At 33.9% G+C, this 17803-nt stretch overlaps 1 protein-coding gene across 2 annotated transcripts in view; it reads left to right on the plus strand.

Annotated features, from left to right (window-relative positions):
- Positions 1–794: 794 nt before the first annotated feature.
- Positions 795–17803, plus strand: part of Ndf (Nucleosome-destabilizing factor) — a 419078-nt gene continuing 402069 nt past the window's right edge. Inside the window, exons 1-2 of one of the 2 annotated variants that reach the window (XM_069820873.1) lie at positions 795–935; positions 1040–1076. In XM_069820873.1, coding sequence (XP_069676974.1) covers positions 901–935; positions 1040–1076 — 72 coding nt within the window. In that variant the 5' untranslated portion in view covers positions 795–900. The remainder of the gene's footprint in view (positions 936–1039; positions 1077–17803) is intronic. The other variant, XM_069820874.1, reaches the window with a different exon arrangement.

Here is a 17803-nt window from a genome sequence, read left to right on the forward strand (position 1 = left end):
TTGAAATTATAAATAGTACTGTGGAACAACTGAATCGTGGTAGAGGTAAAGTTGCAGATGCAGTAAGAGCTAAGGTGGACACTGTACTTTCAAAAAACCCTGGATATGAAGAACTACAAAAGGTTGTTGCTGTGATGAGTGGTGAATCAACAGTGAAGATTAACTTGGACTTATCCCCAGCAGACATTGTGAAATTGAATTATGTACCAGTTACTTCTTGTGACGTCGAACGCTCTTTTAGTCAGTATAAATCTATCCTCAGAGACAATAGAAGAAGATTCACTTTTCAGCACTTGAAAGAAATGTTTGTAACCTATTGTTATGGTAACAGACAATAAAAATTGTGTTTTGTTGAAACTACATTGGAAGATAAGGTACGTCCATTATATTTTTTGTTTAGTTTGATTAAAATGTACCAATATTTAACGTACATAGTCATTTTTTTTATAATTTTAAGTCCATATTTAATTCCATATTTTGGTAAAAATCCATATTTAATTCCATATTTTGGTAAAAATAACTACATATATATTTACATATTTCATATATTATTAGTCCATATAAATCCGTTCCCTGAAAGGAAGCACTCATATAATCAAGAGGTATATTGCTTGTCCTAATGGAAAATATCGTAATGGTTCATTACTCACCATATAATAAATTTCGTAAGATATTTATAATGTTTTCGTAAAAGTGTTTCAAGATATTAAGATTGTTTGTTCGTATTAAATTATGAACTTTGTTTCTGTTTGTGACTGATAGTATTTTATATATTTTATTTAAGTTTGAAAGTGTGAAGGTTATTCAACTTTGTACGAAGTTCCTCAGATATAGAAAGGACGCTATTCCCATAATTCTCCACATTCATTCGTCGCATCGCAGTTCAGTTGAGTGAAGACCATGGCGGAGGTGTTTAAAATAGGTGATCTGGTGTGGTAAGTTTAAGTGACGAAGATGGTGTTCTGAATGAATTTGACTTATTTGTGGTATGTTTTTAGTTATTCCGTGTCTCACATTTGATTGGTGTGTTTATTTTCAGGGCAAAAATGAAAGGATTTTCTCCTTGGCCCGGTCGGGTAAGTACTATCGTTATGTTGTTACTAGGAAACCGTTAATACAAATTTGTGTATCTCTGTCAACATGTCAAATGATAATGGGCTTCCAAGGTGTACGTTTCATTGCGGGCAACATGAAGTTCATATTAAAGCGTTAGGTTGACTTAAAGTTTTAAAATTCGTGTGTAATTTGGATATCGTGTACATATGGGATGTAAACAAACAATAGTGACTTGTAAGCGGGAATTCGCACTTTGGAGGTTAGGTGGGATGTACGTACGACTTTAACGAATTCTGGTTTTTTACTGTTAAAAATGGCTAGCTTATCAATACTTACAATTAAGAATGACGCATCGGTTTGAGAATGTGGACTGAAAAAAAGTACTTGTTAATCGCGTAATGTTGAGAAACAATGTCGGAGTTAGGCCTATTTTTAAATGTGTTAATATCTAGATTTTGAACTGTAACAATATTTTATATGTTGCCTGCTGTACAGGAATTAATACATACACACAGAAGTGTTTTTTAATGAAATCTAAATTATTGTAGTCACAATATTCAGTACTTTAACATTTAGCCTAGGAGTTTTAAATTTAACAAACCTGTATTTTATATACTATGGTGCAGAATTAGGCGTTATGAATTGAAATTATACTTTTCTGTCGCATATTCGGACTTAGGGGTAAGGTAGTTACAATATTAAAATCTGGGAAATGCAAGTAGTTACGGACATAATCTTTCACTTACAGAGATTTCTTTATTTCTAAACAAGATTTCATACGTAGACAAGGTTTGAAGTTCCTAAATACTGAGGTAACAAATAATATACAATTTACCCAAGAATTGATATAATGAGCAGCAACTTAAAAAAATCTCCGAATCTAGACCATATTCATTCTGAATTCATCAAATCTGTCGACGAAACAACCAACCGTTATTAAAGGAGAATAAATCATGTCACACTAGCGTTATGCCAAAATTAAATTAAAGTTTAATGTAGGGTAGTTTTTAATCCCATAATTTAGGTCTAAGGTACGTTTTTGGTGATTTCGGAAGTGAAAGTCGTTGAATTTGTAAGGGATTTTTTTGTGAAGATCGTATATGCAAGGCATAACAAAAGCGAAACAAACCAAACCTAACCTGTTAGAGATTGGTATATGCAAGGTGTACAAGCGAAGTACAAAGGGAACTACCTCAGCGCTAGTTTTAGCATTAATTTTTCTAAATTAGGCATGTTTGAGAGAAATTAATTCTTCAGTTAAGTCAGGAAATTAAAGATGCTCTACATGGAATGAATAAATAAATATATAAGGGCTACAGAGTAATATGTTCATGTGGATTGTCAATTTAATGCCTGAAAGATTTATTGTCACAAGTTATGGAAACTACATACAAACGCATAATTCGTAATTAATCTGGGTGGTGAAATTTGTTTGTATAATTAATGATGTCGAGAATTTTTAGTTTTGCATGGTGTATTTAATAATTGCATATGTAGTGATTACGATTCAGTTGTTAGCGTTGACTGGAATAGTGAATAATTAAGTTAGACTGGCTTATATGAGGTGATAGTTGAATGATAGAGGATTGTGGCAAGATTTGAGTGTGTCAGATGAAGGGATAGATAAGAGACAGGAGATCGAGGTTAGAGTGGATTAAATGAGGAGGTAGATAAGTGATAGGGTACTTACGTTCTTTTTGTAAAAAAAAAAAAAAAAAAAAAGAGACTCCATTCTGTTCTCATTTGTCAAGTCGATAAAATGAAAATTATTGCTTTCCGCTCAATTTTAGTAGTTTACGCATTTCTCAAGTGAAATGAGGAGTTTGTTGAGAAAACGCACCCCTAGCTGAAGTAAACAATAAATAAATAATCTGGAGAATAAGGTACGGAAGTAAAAAGTTCAGCAGAGATATTTCTGTTTGAAACACTATTAGCTTGGTTATCAAGAAATATGACAGATACAAGTAAATGCAGTTATCAAATTTTCACTTGCTTCCAAAATTGCCATTACAAGTACTTACTAAATTTCTGTAGAAAATTATCAACAGAAACAAACACATCAAAACATTTAGGAATGATCTTTGAGAATAAGTTAAGCTTAATCAGAAAGAAAAAAAAAAATTTAGAATACATAATAGAAGTGGGAAAGAATGATTGACCCCTTTAAAAATACTATGAGGAATGTAATAGAGATATACACACATGTGCATTACAGGGTGAGTCATAATTATATACTATAAAGTATTCCAAAGTATTCTATACACAAAAAAAAAAAAAAAAAAAAAAAAAAACATTTTGTCATATAAATATATAGCCGATACTGCATTGTTTTCAAGATATGGAAACATTGCGTTATTTCAAAGCTAGTCTACCAATTAACTTACTCGTGGCTAAAATTGGAACTAACAGTCGGTGTTGTTTTGTGGTTAAAAAGAGATGTATTCATAGTTGGCCATGTCTTGTAGTTATGGTGATGTTTTGAGTATTGTAACTGAGATTAGTGTTATTTTTACTTTACTGAATTGCATAACATAACAGTTATGACTCATCCTGTATAGATACAAGTATGAAGTTACTTTAAAGTACTGTGCAAGAGTATTCTAACAATGAGCAAAAACAAAATTAAACAAATAGAGAAAACTTAAATTAATTATAGGAGCTGTCAAAACTACACCAATTGCTGCTGTGCAATCTTTAACTCTGTAAATACCTGTTGGAAACGATTTAGAAGAAAGTGCTATAATAATTGTCTATAAAAAACTAAATTATACTTTCAGACAGCACATGGGGAAGGAAAAATATAACAGTTTAGTTAAAATTTGAAACAAGTTTTCTTTCTTAAGTTCTAGATATTGGAAGAAAGCTCGAACTTATTCTTCGTATCTCACAGTGGTCCCTTGTGAAAGCAGTTTCATGTATGTTGCAATATTCTGAATGGACTGTATTATCATGTTAAGAATCGTAAAAGGCAATCTGGTCATTAACAACATCCCAAAGATGGCGTGTGTTTTGCTGCAGCACATTTATTCTGCATCTCACATAGCCAAGGAGAGAAGTGTGGTCTGTTATTCCTTGGTGTGAAGTCATATTCAAAGGAAGAACAAGGTATGCATCTATAAATTATTTTGCTCTTTAGAAAATATGTTATGTGACATGTTCACATTTAGTTATAATGTAGACTAGCTGGCAGTGCATTAATTTTTACGCAGAAATATTAATGAACTATTCAGGTTTGGGAGTAACAGTCTTAAAACCCACAATCACCTACACTAAATAAGTTTTCTCTTTTGCAGGAGAGAGTTGCAGTGCGACAATATCTCCCTGTGAACTGTTTACTTTGCCATCTAGCAAATCATCATCCTCATTGGCCTTGTTTCAATAGGTCAAGAAAAATAGGCATTACAGAGTGCAGTGACAATATGTTGAACTCTATAAATAATAGTTTAATACTGGTAACTCTTAAACTAGAATTTAATAGTTGATGAGTGCAGTGTTGTCACATAAAGAGAGATTTTTTAAGTAAATATTCTGAATGGTTAGACATAGAATTAGAAGTTCCAGAAATAGTTCTCTCGCATTAAGAGAAGTTAACCCTTCTGCTCAATTATAAAGTTAAGGTTGTGGAAGACCAAGAAAATCATTCACGAACATTAAGAAATACAGGAAAATGGACTGTGTAAAATTCTTAATTGACTCATATACTTAGCAAGAACTTACACTATACAACATTCTTTGCAAATATCTGGAAGACTTGACACTGCATCAATGCTTAAAGAAATTATAGAACACCAAAAATGACCACAATGATGAAAAATGATTTTAAATCACCTATTCTCAGCCTAATCCCATACACATGAGAAGCAGCATTGATATTATACGTAAATAATGATTTTACTAAAAAATCAATACTATATAAGTATTCGTAACAAACAAAATCTCCATTATGTTACATCTGTTATTGCATAATGTAATAAAACAAATAGTAATATGCGTTACAAGAGCGGTATGTTGAAGTTTTCATGTTCGAGGAAAAGTTTGAAAAAGTGAAACGTAGTGTATCGTACATTATTTTGTGCGAAGATCGTTTATTACATACCTGAAAGAGGAATTTCTAATTAGTGCAATGAAATCTCCATCTTGGTTTCTGTTCAATGACAGCAAATTTGCAAAACAAAAATATCTATCTTCAACATTGTTGCTTTAAAATGTTTTCTGTGTTTACTATACTCCAGCAGGCCGTGATATACCTCGGCCTTCCCCCCCCCCCCCCCTCCCAGCCTATAAATGCGAACTTAAAACAAACGGTAAGGTTATGTAATGATATTTTTCATTTTAATATTTTAACAATATTATTTATATAACATATTGCAGTAATACATCGGCATCTGGAATCTTGTTGATTTTTTCACGGCTTCCTTAATGTTACTTGCATCACGAATGCAGTAACTTTAGTGTAATTGGAGAGTTTACTTAATTTTGCAAATATTTAAAAACAATAATTAACAGTGCAATTTAGGTGAAATTGCAGTGGTAAGTTTCCAATTTATAATTATTACTATATTGAACGTCTCTAAAAATAATGTGTTAAAAACCTAAAGCAGTAAAATCAATATGTCACTTAAGCGGTAAGACGAGGGAAATTGTTATGTGTGTTACGTTGGGAATACTGAATGTGGAATTTTAGACTTTCTTGCCTAAGAGGCAAGATAGAAAGATTTGCACAAATATAAGATATTACGATGTACCGAAGTATATATGATATTTCCATGCAGAAATTGTGCGTCATCATATGATGAAGGATGGGTGAAAAATAATCACTTAGTGATTTAAGATGGTGCTTATTCTATCAGATCCCGGCTGCTTAGTCACTTGTAATGAGTGCACCTCTGCACATTAATGTGTTGGACATTGTGCCACTGTCACACATCTGTGACGCAGTGCATGAGGGTTGGCCACTAGAGGGAACCTAAGAGGTGGAACTTAAACTGAGAGAATTCAATCTGGCATCGGAATGGGAATCAGGTGTGGCTTAGTGGATAGAGGGTCAAATCCCGGTGCCGGAGAGAATTTTTCTCCGTTCCACCTATCCTTCACAAATAAAAGAGTTTAGTAGGCCTGGAAATGTTCCAGAATGAGCAGTTTGGAATATATTTTGCACATGCTATTTGTTTCCTCTGATCCTCTTGTATAGCAGATTGCACAGCCACAACAAGTGAGAAACTAGCTTTTGTTTCTCAGCCTTCTGAGTGATCAGAGAGAAAAAAAAAATGCAATATAAAAGTGAGACATCTGATGATGACGATGATGATGGTGGTGAGGATTTTGACGAAGGTGATAGTGATGAGCTTTTGAGTGAAAAATCTAAGAACATGTATAGGCCTATTTGTAATACGTTATATCAGTTATTCCATATCAAATGAACAATGCTTACAGCCCTTTCAAATTTTGATGAAATTTTGTCTCTTCATAGGCCATATGGAAGTAACCTACACTAGTGCTCAAAAGTCTTTTGTAGTAATGTTTTCCTTTCACCAGCACTGTAATTATCCAGCAATAACAAAGTGAAGCATGCAGCTGTGTCAGTTGCTAAGGTGCTCTACGTTGCCATAGTCACACTGCCTGAACTATGGTATGTTTGTTTACATATGTTCAATTCGAACAGTATACTGGCTCATTAGTGTTTTGTAATAGGTTTCTATGCATGAATTTGAAGGTATTGATCATATCCTTTCATTTAATTTTGTTTATATATTATACAGTAGATTGAAGCTATACCGCAACAAAAGGAATACTTGTTAGATGTTAAAGAGGCTGTAATAAATGCCCTTAAAAAGGGTATGAGTCAGTCTGCTGTTGCAAACAACTTTGGCATTTTCCAACAACTGGTATGGGCAGTACATGAAAACTGGTAATGTAAGTAAGTCATGATCCAGTCACCCTCGAAAAATAACTGCAAGAGAGGATAGAATTATCAAACAGTTGGTTGCTGATCCTCGGAAATCAGGATGACAAATTAGGGATGATTTGGAGATAAATCATGGATTAAAATTGCATGTTTCCATCGTAAAACGGCATTTAGTAGCCAGTGATTTACATGATAGACGATTGTCTCGAAAACCTCTTATCACTAGTAAAAATAAGAAGACTAGGTTGCAGTTTGCAGAGAAGTTCGGTAAGTGGAGTAAAGCAGATTGGTCTAATGTCCTCTGGAGTGATGAAAGCAAATTCAACCTTTTCTCCTCAGATGGAATAAAGTATGTACATTGACCTACAAATAAAAGGGGCGATGTGAGTTACCAAGCTCCAATTGTAAAACATGGAGTGGCAACGTCATGGTTTGGGCTTATTTCTCAAGACATGGTGTTAGTCCTCTCATCAAAATCGAGAGGAAAATGGATCGCAAAATATGGGAAGAACACATGATACCACATGCCCAAAGGAATATGCTCTGTAAGTTATTTCAACACAATAATACCCTAAACGTTCCTCAGGGCATGTTAAAGAGCTTTTCGCTGCTAAGAAAATTTGGGTTTTGGAATGGTCGAGCTGAAGTCGAGATTTAAATCCTATCGAACATCTGTCAGATGATCTCAATTGATGTGTTCGTGTGAAGAAATATACTAATGTGCAATCATTTTTTTAGGCTTTACAGGAAGAGTGGAGCAAAATTCCACAGGAGTGTCTTGCTAAGTCATTAGACTCTGCCAGATAGATGCAGTGCTGTTATCAGGGCAAAAGGTTATGCCACAAGTTGTTGAGTTTTGTTATTGCAAAATGTGGGCTATTTAACTTGACACAATTATTGTATTACCTACAAAACACTTTGGAGCTATGAGAATTATGAAACTATTTTTTTATTTGTAGACATTATTAACAATTCATGTGTTTTAAGATAAATGTATTGACAAAATATATTTATATATACCCTTTCAGTATGTGTCCATTTAATTCTAGTATACCCATACCAATGTAATTGCAGTATTTATCTCCTACAAAAGACTTCTGAGCCTTAGTGTAGGTACCTTTTTAATAGACCTATTGTAAATGAAACTGTTTTGACACAATGCTGTTGTAAAGTTTAAACATTTTTTCATATTTTTTGTACGACTAGTGGTATAAAAAATATTCTAACTTGGGACCTGTTAAGTGTAAAGAATTGAATATTGTTAGAAAGCTGAATTCATAAACTTTCCAATGTGCATTGGTGTGTTTGTGTGCGTGTGCGTGCGCGTGCGCGCAAAGTTTTTGAAATGTCATCCATTATGAGCTTGACCTTGAATTATAGAAAATGTGCCTTTTGGATTTTGTTTTAAATAATATGTTTTATCTGTCATTCAATGTTCTATCTACGTTTGAAATTTTAATTTGGGACCACCACATTATCAGAAATTATAAATTTTAATACAACATAGTGCACTTGATTGGAAAAGCACAGAGTTGGTGACATTCACTAAATTCCTAAAAAAATACACTTAAGTTTTAAATATCAGAAATGAGTTGTGATTATTAAGGTAGTGGTACAAAAGTAAATAAAAGATGTTTCGAGGTTGAAATTGTGATAAAACTGTTATGCTGGTTATTAGTTTGTATTCTGTAACATAAGAATGCTGCAGTCAAACGAGCTGGCACACACACTAGACTTACACATTTGGGAGGCTGGGGGTTTAAATCCCCATGCCCGGAAAATCTGATTGAGGTTTTTCATGATTTCTCTTAGTCACTAAGGCAAATAAGAGATTGAAGATTTACATTCCATGATCCATCACTGCTTTAATCACCATTATTATAATATTCATAATCATTAAAAATTGAAATCAGTTAAAATGAATTACTTACTTACAAATGGCTTTTAAGGAACCCGAAGGTTCATTGTCACCCTCACATAAGTCTGCCATCGGTCCCTATCCTGTGCAAGATTAATCCAGTCTCTTATCATCATATCCCACTTCCCTCAAATCCATTTTAATATTATCGTCCCATCTACATCTCGGCCTCCCCAAAGGTCTTTTTCCCTCTGGCCTCCCAACTAACACTCTATATGCATTTCTGGATTCGCCCATACGTGCTACATGCCCTGCCCATCTCAAACGTCTGGATTTAATGTTCCTAATTATGTCAGGTGAAGAATACAATGCCTGCAGTTCTGTGTTGTGTAACTTTCTCCATTCTCCTGTAACTTCTCTTAGCCCCAAATATTTTCCTAAGAACTTTATCCTCAAACACCCTTAATCTCTATTCCTCTCTCAGAGAGTCCAAGTTTCACAACCATACAGAACAACTGGTAATATAACTGTTTTATGAATTCTAACTTTCAGATTTTTTGACAGCAGACTAGATGATAAAAGGTTCTCAACCGAATAATAACACGCATTTCCCATATTTATTCTGCGTTTAATTTCCTCCCGAGTGTCATTTATATTTGTTACTGTTGCTCCAAGATATTTGAATTTTTCCACCTTTTCGAAGGATAAATCTCCAATTTTTATGTTTCCATTTCGTACAATATTCTGGTCACGAGACATAATCATATACTTTGTCTTTTCGGGATTTACTTCCAAACTGATCACTTTACTTGCTTCAAGTAAAATTTCCGCGTTTTCCCTAATAGTTTGTGGATTTTCTCCTAATATATTCACATCATCCGCATAGACAAGAAGCTGATGTAACCTGTTCAATTCCAAACCCTGCCTGTTATCCTGAACTTTCCTAATGCCATATTCTAAAGCGAAGTTAAAAAGTAAAGGTGATAGTGCATCTCCCTGCTTTAGCCCGCAGTGAATTGGAAAAGCACCAAATAGAAACTGGCCTACACGGACTCTGTTGTACATTTCACTGAGACACATTTTGCTGTGGTCGTGCCAGAGAATCAGTCCTATTCTGGGGCTTAGTGTAGGGATTCGTAACAAGCTGTTTTTAACGGTGATGGGTTGTTAGCCCTTTGCCCAACCTCCAAGCTGGAGGACCACCCCTTATTGGCTGTCCACGACTGCTTATTCAATATATTTGCAGCTACCCTCCATATCTGGAGGCTGTCTCCTCTATCTGCAACCTGAGGACGCGCCATGCCGTGGTGATAGGGACCCACAATGCATGGAGTTAAAATGAATACAGATCTTAATTATACGACACTAGAAAGAGAAAATTACAATAGTCCACTGTCTATTGTTATACTCAAACATGCAATGTAGCTGAAATGTTAATATATGTATAAGTAAACTTCAGGGTAGGTTAGGGTTTCCAACTTTTTTTTTTTTTTTTTAAGAAAAATATGGGTGACGAAGGAATCAACAAAATTTCACATAGAAAATAGACAAATTATTTGGTTCGGTTACTAAAAAATTAACTTTATTCTACACTTCAGCAACTAGGCTTAAATTAAGATAGGCTATTTTGAGACAGATTTTGTCTCGTGTAATAGTTACGTCGACTGCAGTTTTCACCTCTGATTTGTTTAAATGTTTCGAACATCTGTCCAATTATTGTTCATGAGATGAAACAACCTTTTTGTATGAGCATTACTACTTGGTGTGCTTAGAATAAAATTAGCCTGTCTTTTCAAATTTCTAACATTAACATTGTTTGATTTTAAATGGGTGAGCACCACAATCTATTTCTGGCAAGCATCACATTCTATAAAGACTGTACATTTTAATGCATCTCTTGAGCAACAAAACTTATCATACAAACAGTCTTCATTCATGACAAGATCAAATGTTTAGAATTACAATTTTTAAATTATGCAAAAATAAGGGAGAGAAATGCTTGAAGAGAGGAGCCAGGAAACTGTTAAAAATTAGGACCAAATACGGGAGATCCTAGGAAATACGGGAGGGTTGGCAACCTTATGGTAGGTACACCAAGGTGAGATTTTCTGAACAAAAATGGTACAAGTCTGATATTTTGTACAGCTATTGTACCAGTACTCATTATAAATAGTGTGTATACCCTAATTTCATGTAAGAATATGTAAATTATTAACGTAATTGTAAATTTAAATTATTTTTTGAAAAATTGCTATTTTTGCTTGAAATTTCATTTTTGTAACTTGAACATCCCAAAACAAAACTTATATACAGTGTTTTCATTCCATCTAAAACAGCCAACACATTAGCTAGTCCTGCAAAAGAAAATTGGTAATTAAAAAATGTGAGGTTTAAAGAAACACATATTAAAGAAGTTTCACATAAAAAAAAGAATGTAGTACAAATTTTATAGGAGAAATAGCATTTTAGCAAAGCAAACTGTGCAAAAAACAAAAGCAGGGGAAAATAACTTGGAAATATTTTAAATTGATTTAAACACATACATTTGCCTTTTTAAAATGGTTGCCGAAACATACAATTGGAGGGGCATAAGTGCACGAAAATTGCCCCAGAACTTTCTTAGACCATAAACAGTTTTTAATGCTAAAAACAGACTGGTTTTTGACCAAAAATGACAAATTTTCACCAAGGTGTACCCTTGACAAAATAATCGGGATAAGCTGTATCAGAGACAGCTGCATGTTTTATATGTGAATACATATATCGGGATGTAATGTTGAATGTAAGGTATCCGTTGTTTATGCACCCATTCCCATATGTGATGCATATGCCCATACATTGTGTATTTTCTCTCTTCACTCAATATTACTCGCTAATTTTTCCAATTTAACTTGTCGGCTGCTGATTATTGCTCAATTGAGATTGTAACCTTGTTCATAACCTATGGTTTGAGATCACTGCTAACATTCTATCACTTTACATTCTCGAGTTACACTGCCTCTGCTGTCAGCAACTTGCTAATTTGTGCCTCAACTTTCCCCCTCCTGTGTATCACTAGATTACATCACCTGCTCTAAATCAAGATCATGTTGGATACATTGAGCCTTCATCTGTCGATCACCATTTACTTCATTGGTATATGTCATGTAGCTTAGAAATTATAGGCATGACAAAACTCGCTTGAAAATATGCTTTAAAATTCCATATAGCCTCTTTAAAGCACACATAACACGGGGAGAAATATATCATTGGCTAAGAATGAAAACCTAGCATCTCAATTAAAAAAAAAAAATGCTTTTTTGGCTTAATCAGAAGATAAACTCGTAACTCATCTGTCAAAAGTGTGAAAACAACTGTTGCTGTTTCTGATTTAAAAGTTAAATTTGGTCAATTGTGTTTAAAAAAATATAAAAATGAAGTTTACAGACAGTTTTTTGTTCCTTCTGTAAAATTTGGTTTTTGTGAGATACAAGGTTTTCATTCTTAGTCGATATATGCATTATAAAAAAAATGACAAAAACTGTTAATCAAATTTCAATATTTTCTCTGTTTCACTAAGAGTGAAATACTTAACTAAATTTTGCTTTAGAACTTACAATATATATTACTTCATACCTAAAAAAATACAAAACATAGCCTATGAGTGAAGATTATGGCAACTAATGTGCAACTGAAGAATGAGGTACATTTAGCACAGTGGGAAAACAGGTTATCAGTTACGGCCTTTCTTTTGCACTTGGATACGAAACTAATTAGTTGTCTTTTATGTTACTGAATTCAGAATGATTGATTGTACAATCATGGAAATTTTTATTCCACTTTGAACACTAAAAGCGTAGAAATATTGAACTAAACTTTTGTACGGAAATTCTTGAATCGCACAGGCATCACTACCCACTCTCCTTAAGCAATTTTTTCAGGTCATGTTATATATCATTTGAAAGTCCACTTTATAAACTTTGCAATGACACCTATCCCAAAATTGTATCTTTAATGAAATATAGCACTTTCGAAACTGGTTAGTGCATCAAATTTTGACATCAGTCGATTTTCAAAGAACAATAGCTTGAAATTTTGACGCTAAAAAATCTAAAATCTACTCTAAATGTAAAATAAGGTTTGTTAAAATAAAAAATGCAAAGGTTGAGAATTGCACTTTTTTGTGATGATTTGATATTGAATGACCTGTATACTATATTTATATTGTATTATATAATATTTAAATATATTAATTTAAGAGTTCATACATATATTTCATTCAGATCTGATCATTACTATGAGATGAGTTATGAATTATTGCTGCCTAGATTCTCATTTTTATCCACTGTGTATCTGTAGAGAAATAAGTTCTAAAGTCAATCAGACACGAATTCTAAGATACAGATAGAATCGTTTAACTTTAACAGGAATATTGTAAAATTGCTTGTGATAGAAACAATACCAGATTTCCTCATCAAGCATGGTTCCATGATTTTACTTGTGGGTCTAATGCCATAGCAATATGCACATTGTTTTTCTTCTACAAACCATTAGGCTGTGGAACAACAAACTTTGATATTATAAAGCAGTGGTTGACAAACACCACGAATTTGTGATGTAAAAGAAATACAAAGTATATGATTATGTCTCGTGACCAGAATATTGTACGAAATGGAACTATAACAATTGGAGCAACAGTAACAAATATAAATGACACTTGGGAGGAAATTAAATGCAGAATAAATACGGGAAATACCTGTTATTATTCAGTTGAAAAGCTTTTGTCGTCTAGTCTTCTGTCAAAAAATCTGAAAGTTAGAATTTATAAAACAGTTATATTACCGGTTGTTTTGTATGGTAGTGAAACTTGGACTCTCACTTTGAGAGAGGAACAGAGATTAAGGGTGTTTGAGAATAAGGTTCTTAGGAAAATATCTGGGGCTAAGAGGGATGAAGTTACAGGAGAATGAAGAAAGTTACACAACGCAGAACTGCATGCATTGTATTCTTCACTTGACATAATTAGGAACATTAAATCCAGACGTTTGAGATGGTCAGGGCATGTAGCATGTATGGGTGAATCCAGAAATGCATATAGAGTGTTAGTTGGGAGACTGGAGGGAAAAAGACCTTTGGCGAGGCCGAGACATAGATGGGAGGATAATATTAAAATGGATTTGAGTGAGATGGGATATGATGGTCGAGCTGGATTAATCTTGCACAGGATAGGGACCAATGGCGGTCTTATGTGTGGGCGGCAATGAACCTGCGGGTTCCTTAAAAGCTATTTGTAAGTAAGTAATAGAAATACAACCTGCACACCAGTATCACGAGAGAGGGATGGAGTGGTTATCTCCTCAGGTAATGCAGTGAATGACAATGCATAGACGAATTGTGACTGGAATCATAGCTAACTGGGCCTTATATCTGTACATTCGTCCAACATCAGGGAATATGCTATGATCTTAGGAACCTTTATTTCTGTTTCATTTTCAATTAATTTGTAAATATGTCCTATTCTTTTCTTTATAGCATTGGGCGACAGATGAATCTTACTGAAATTAACTTGCTCTGGACACATTATTTCAAAGACACCTCTGAAACAAGATTTAACAAAATAACCATCTGTACTAGGTTTCATGATTTTGTAGTTTTACAGACAATAAAATAGCTGGGTAGAAGATTTTTTTTTTTTTCTTCTTCATATTCCAGGTTGTGCCAACTTCGTCATTATTAGGGCTATATTTTATGATGTAGCATATATTTTTTGATAAGACTGATATGTTGCTTAAATGCTTGATATGGAAAAACTAATAGATTTAAAGTACTTTGTTAAGTCATATTTATGCATATTTGACCGTATCTATGTGATAGGGAATATTTGAGTAATTTAATGATCATATTCAGCATATTTTCACTCTTTCAAGAAGTAAACTTTTCTTATACAATTTCTTTCTTCTATGTTCATTTGAGATGTTAAATTTCTCAGAATTAAATATTGCATTTTGTTTCCTGGAAAATGGTAAAATGTACCTTCTTCCTCTATTTCGTTTAAATTCACAATATGAACTTTACCCTTACTTACCAATGAACAAATATTAGTGTAGGCCTATTGTTTGACGACAAGCAGGTGGCTACTGGAGCCTGTCTTTATAATCTGGGTACCAGACTGCAGACAAGGGTCTCATTGAGTTATTGAATCTTGTTGAAGTCGGAAGTGTGTGTAGTATAGTTGAGGGAAAATGCCAAAAGCGAAGCAAAGTATTCAAGTAAAACTAAAACAGTGTCTCGATATGGTGAGAAAGTGTTTTTGAGTGATGGGAATATACAGTATTGTAAACTGTGTGACGTAAGAGTAACTGCGGAGAAAACATTTAACGTTGAGCAGCATGTGAGAACATAAAAACACAAACATGGTGTACAACGAATTCAGAATGGAAAAACACTACAGGAAATGCTCTTAGAGGAATCCCACCAATCTTATTCACCATTCTGTGAAGAACTTTGTAGTCTTCCTTTGTGCCGATATTCCGCTAAGTAAACTGGATCATCAAAAAATTCATAAATTCTTAGAAAAACACTCAGGCAAATCTCTTTCCATTTCTTCTACAATAAGAAAGGACTACATCAGCCGAAGCTACAACAAAACTATGCAACAGATCAGACAATGGGTTGCAAATAAAAAAAATGGGTTTCAATTGATGAAACTACAGACACTATGGGAAGATAAATTGCAAATGTTATTGTCCAGGTGAAAATGTTCTAATAAACTGTGAATATTTAGAAAAAGCCAATTTTTCCACCATTAGTAAACTGTTTGATAGGTTTATGGGTGTCATGGCCCGAAGGTGTTCAGCATGACAATGTACTGCTCTTTGTAACGGATTCTGTGTCGTAGTTGGTGAAAGCTGCAGATTCACTCAAAGCATTATATAGCAAAATGGTGCATGTGACTTGTTTGGCTCACGCCTTACACAGAGTTGCAGAAGAGATTCGTAGCCAATTCAGTGAAGTTGATAAATTAATTGGGTGTGTCAAGAAGATCTTCTTGAAATCCCCTTCACGCATTGCATAATTTAAATTGGTAGCTTCAGACATTTCCTTGCTGTCTTCTCCCATTTTTACAAGATGAGAGTTCTGGATTGATGCCTGCAACTATTACTATCAAGATTGTCTAAAACATCATTGATTTGTTTTGACAGCAGGGAAGCTGCTTCAATTAGACTAGCCCAAGAATTAATATCTAATTCCGACCTTTGAGGCTAACTTTCATTAATCAAATCCAATTTTGGGTTCTTCCTGCTACTATAACTGCTTTGGAGTAACCAGAAGTGTCACTAGTGAAGTAGATAGAACTAGTGAAAAAAAAGCTGTGAATAATTTGATGATGTTTGTGGTAAAGTGGGGCAAGAAGTGTCAAAGAAAATGGAAAAGGTGTTAGAAAAAAATAAAGGGTATCATACATTGTGTTCTATTTCAGTGATTTTGTCGGGTGAAAATTTTTCTCTTAATGATTCAGAATGAGATTCAAATGATATTGTCCATTCTAAATATGCTGCTCTTGTGTCAGCTGAAGTGGAAAGAAGTTTTTCGAAGTACAAGGCTTTGTTGGCTGACAATAGGAAATTTTTTTTATTTGAAAATTTGCACAAGATATTCATTGTACATTACAACTCAGGACTCCTAAACTGAACTAAAAGAAGCATGCAAAAAAATCATAGCATACACCAGCTACTGATAATTTTAATAAAATAAAAAACATACTACAATATTAAATTCTATACTTTAGCTTGCTTCTTATGTGCATTTTATTCTTAAATAATTAGTTCTTACTTACTTACTTACTGGCTTTTAAGGAACCCAGAGGTTTATTGCCACCCTCACATAAGCCCGCCATTAGTCCCTATCCTGAGCAAGTAAATAATTAGTTCATTGTCATAAATTGATTTACTAATTTATTTTACAATTGAATAAGAGAGAGAGAAAAGAACTCATCCGGCCTTAATTAACCCTAGGATGCATGAGCTACTTTTCCTACACATTTATATAACATGGGTCCATTGGACCCGTATGCTATTTAATGAAGAATTACACATAAAAATGGAATAATATTAATCTATTATTTAATTTAATTTGAATTTAGGGGTTCTAATTTTGGAAAATAATATATAATTTTATAACTAAGTAACATATGAATATACCAATATATAATTATATTCATTTATTTCTACAAGATAATAATGTAAGTTCCTAATGTTTTTCTTTGGGCAAAGGAAATAATATAGTTTTATAACTAAGTGGCGAGTGAAAATAAGTTGTACTTATTACAACACAAACACATAATAATAATAATAATAATAATAATAATAATAATAATAATAATAAATAATCCGTGGCGCTACAGCCCACGAAGTGCCAAGACCGACTAGCCGGCTGCTGGATTCACGGCCACATGCCGAAGCAGAGGTGGACGATCATCCAACCAGAATGGAGGTATCGTGTGATTAGCACTATGATCCTTCCAGCCGTTATAGCTGGTTTGCGTAACCGGATTTCATTACCTATCGTAGCTCTCCAAGTGCATCACGATGCTGGTTGGACACCGGTCCCATACACTGGCCAAAATTTCATGAGAAAATGTCTTTCCCCATGAGGACTCGAATCAGCGTGCATTCCGTAACATGAGTCCTAGGCAGGTTGCTTTACGCCATGACGCCAAGACAACACAAACACATATTTATTTATATAAGATAAAAATGTAATGTTTCCACGAGGTAGAAGAAGAAGAAAAACAGTAAGGAATAACCACACAAGTACAGGCATATCATATCATTGCACACGACTGTACTATGCTCCTGACAAACATTATTTGTACACTTGTAGCAGATAGATTTGGTATTTCTATCTGTCGTTGTAGGACAAAGGAAACATCTCCTGTTCTTGTTTTGATGGTTGCCACTACTGTTGTCGTTACTTTGCACACTATTACCTAGGTTATTGATGCA

The sequence above is a fragment of the Periplaneta americana genome, chromosome 3, assembly GCF_040183065.1.
Source record: "Periplaneta americana isolate PAMFEO1 chromosome 3, P.americana_PAMFEO1_priV1, whole genome shotgun sequence".
NCBI lineage: Eukaryota > Metazoa > Arthropoda > Insecta > Blattodea > Blattidae > Periplaneta > Periplaneta americana.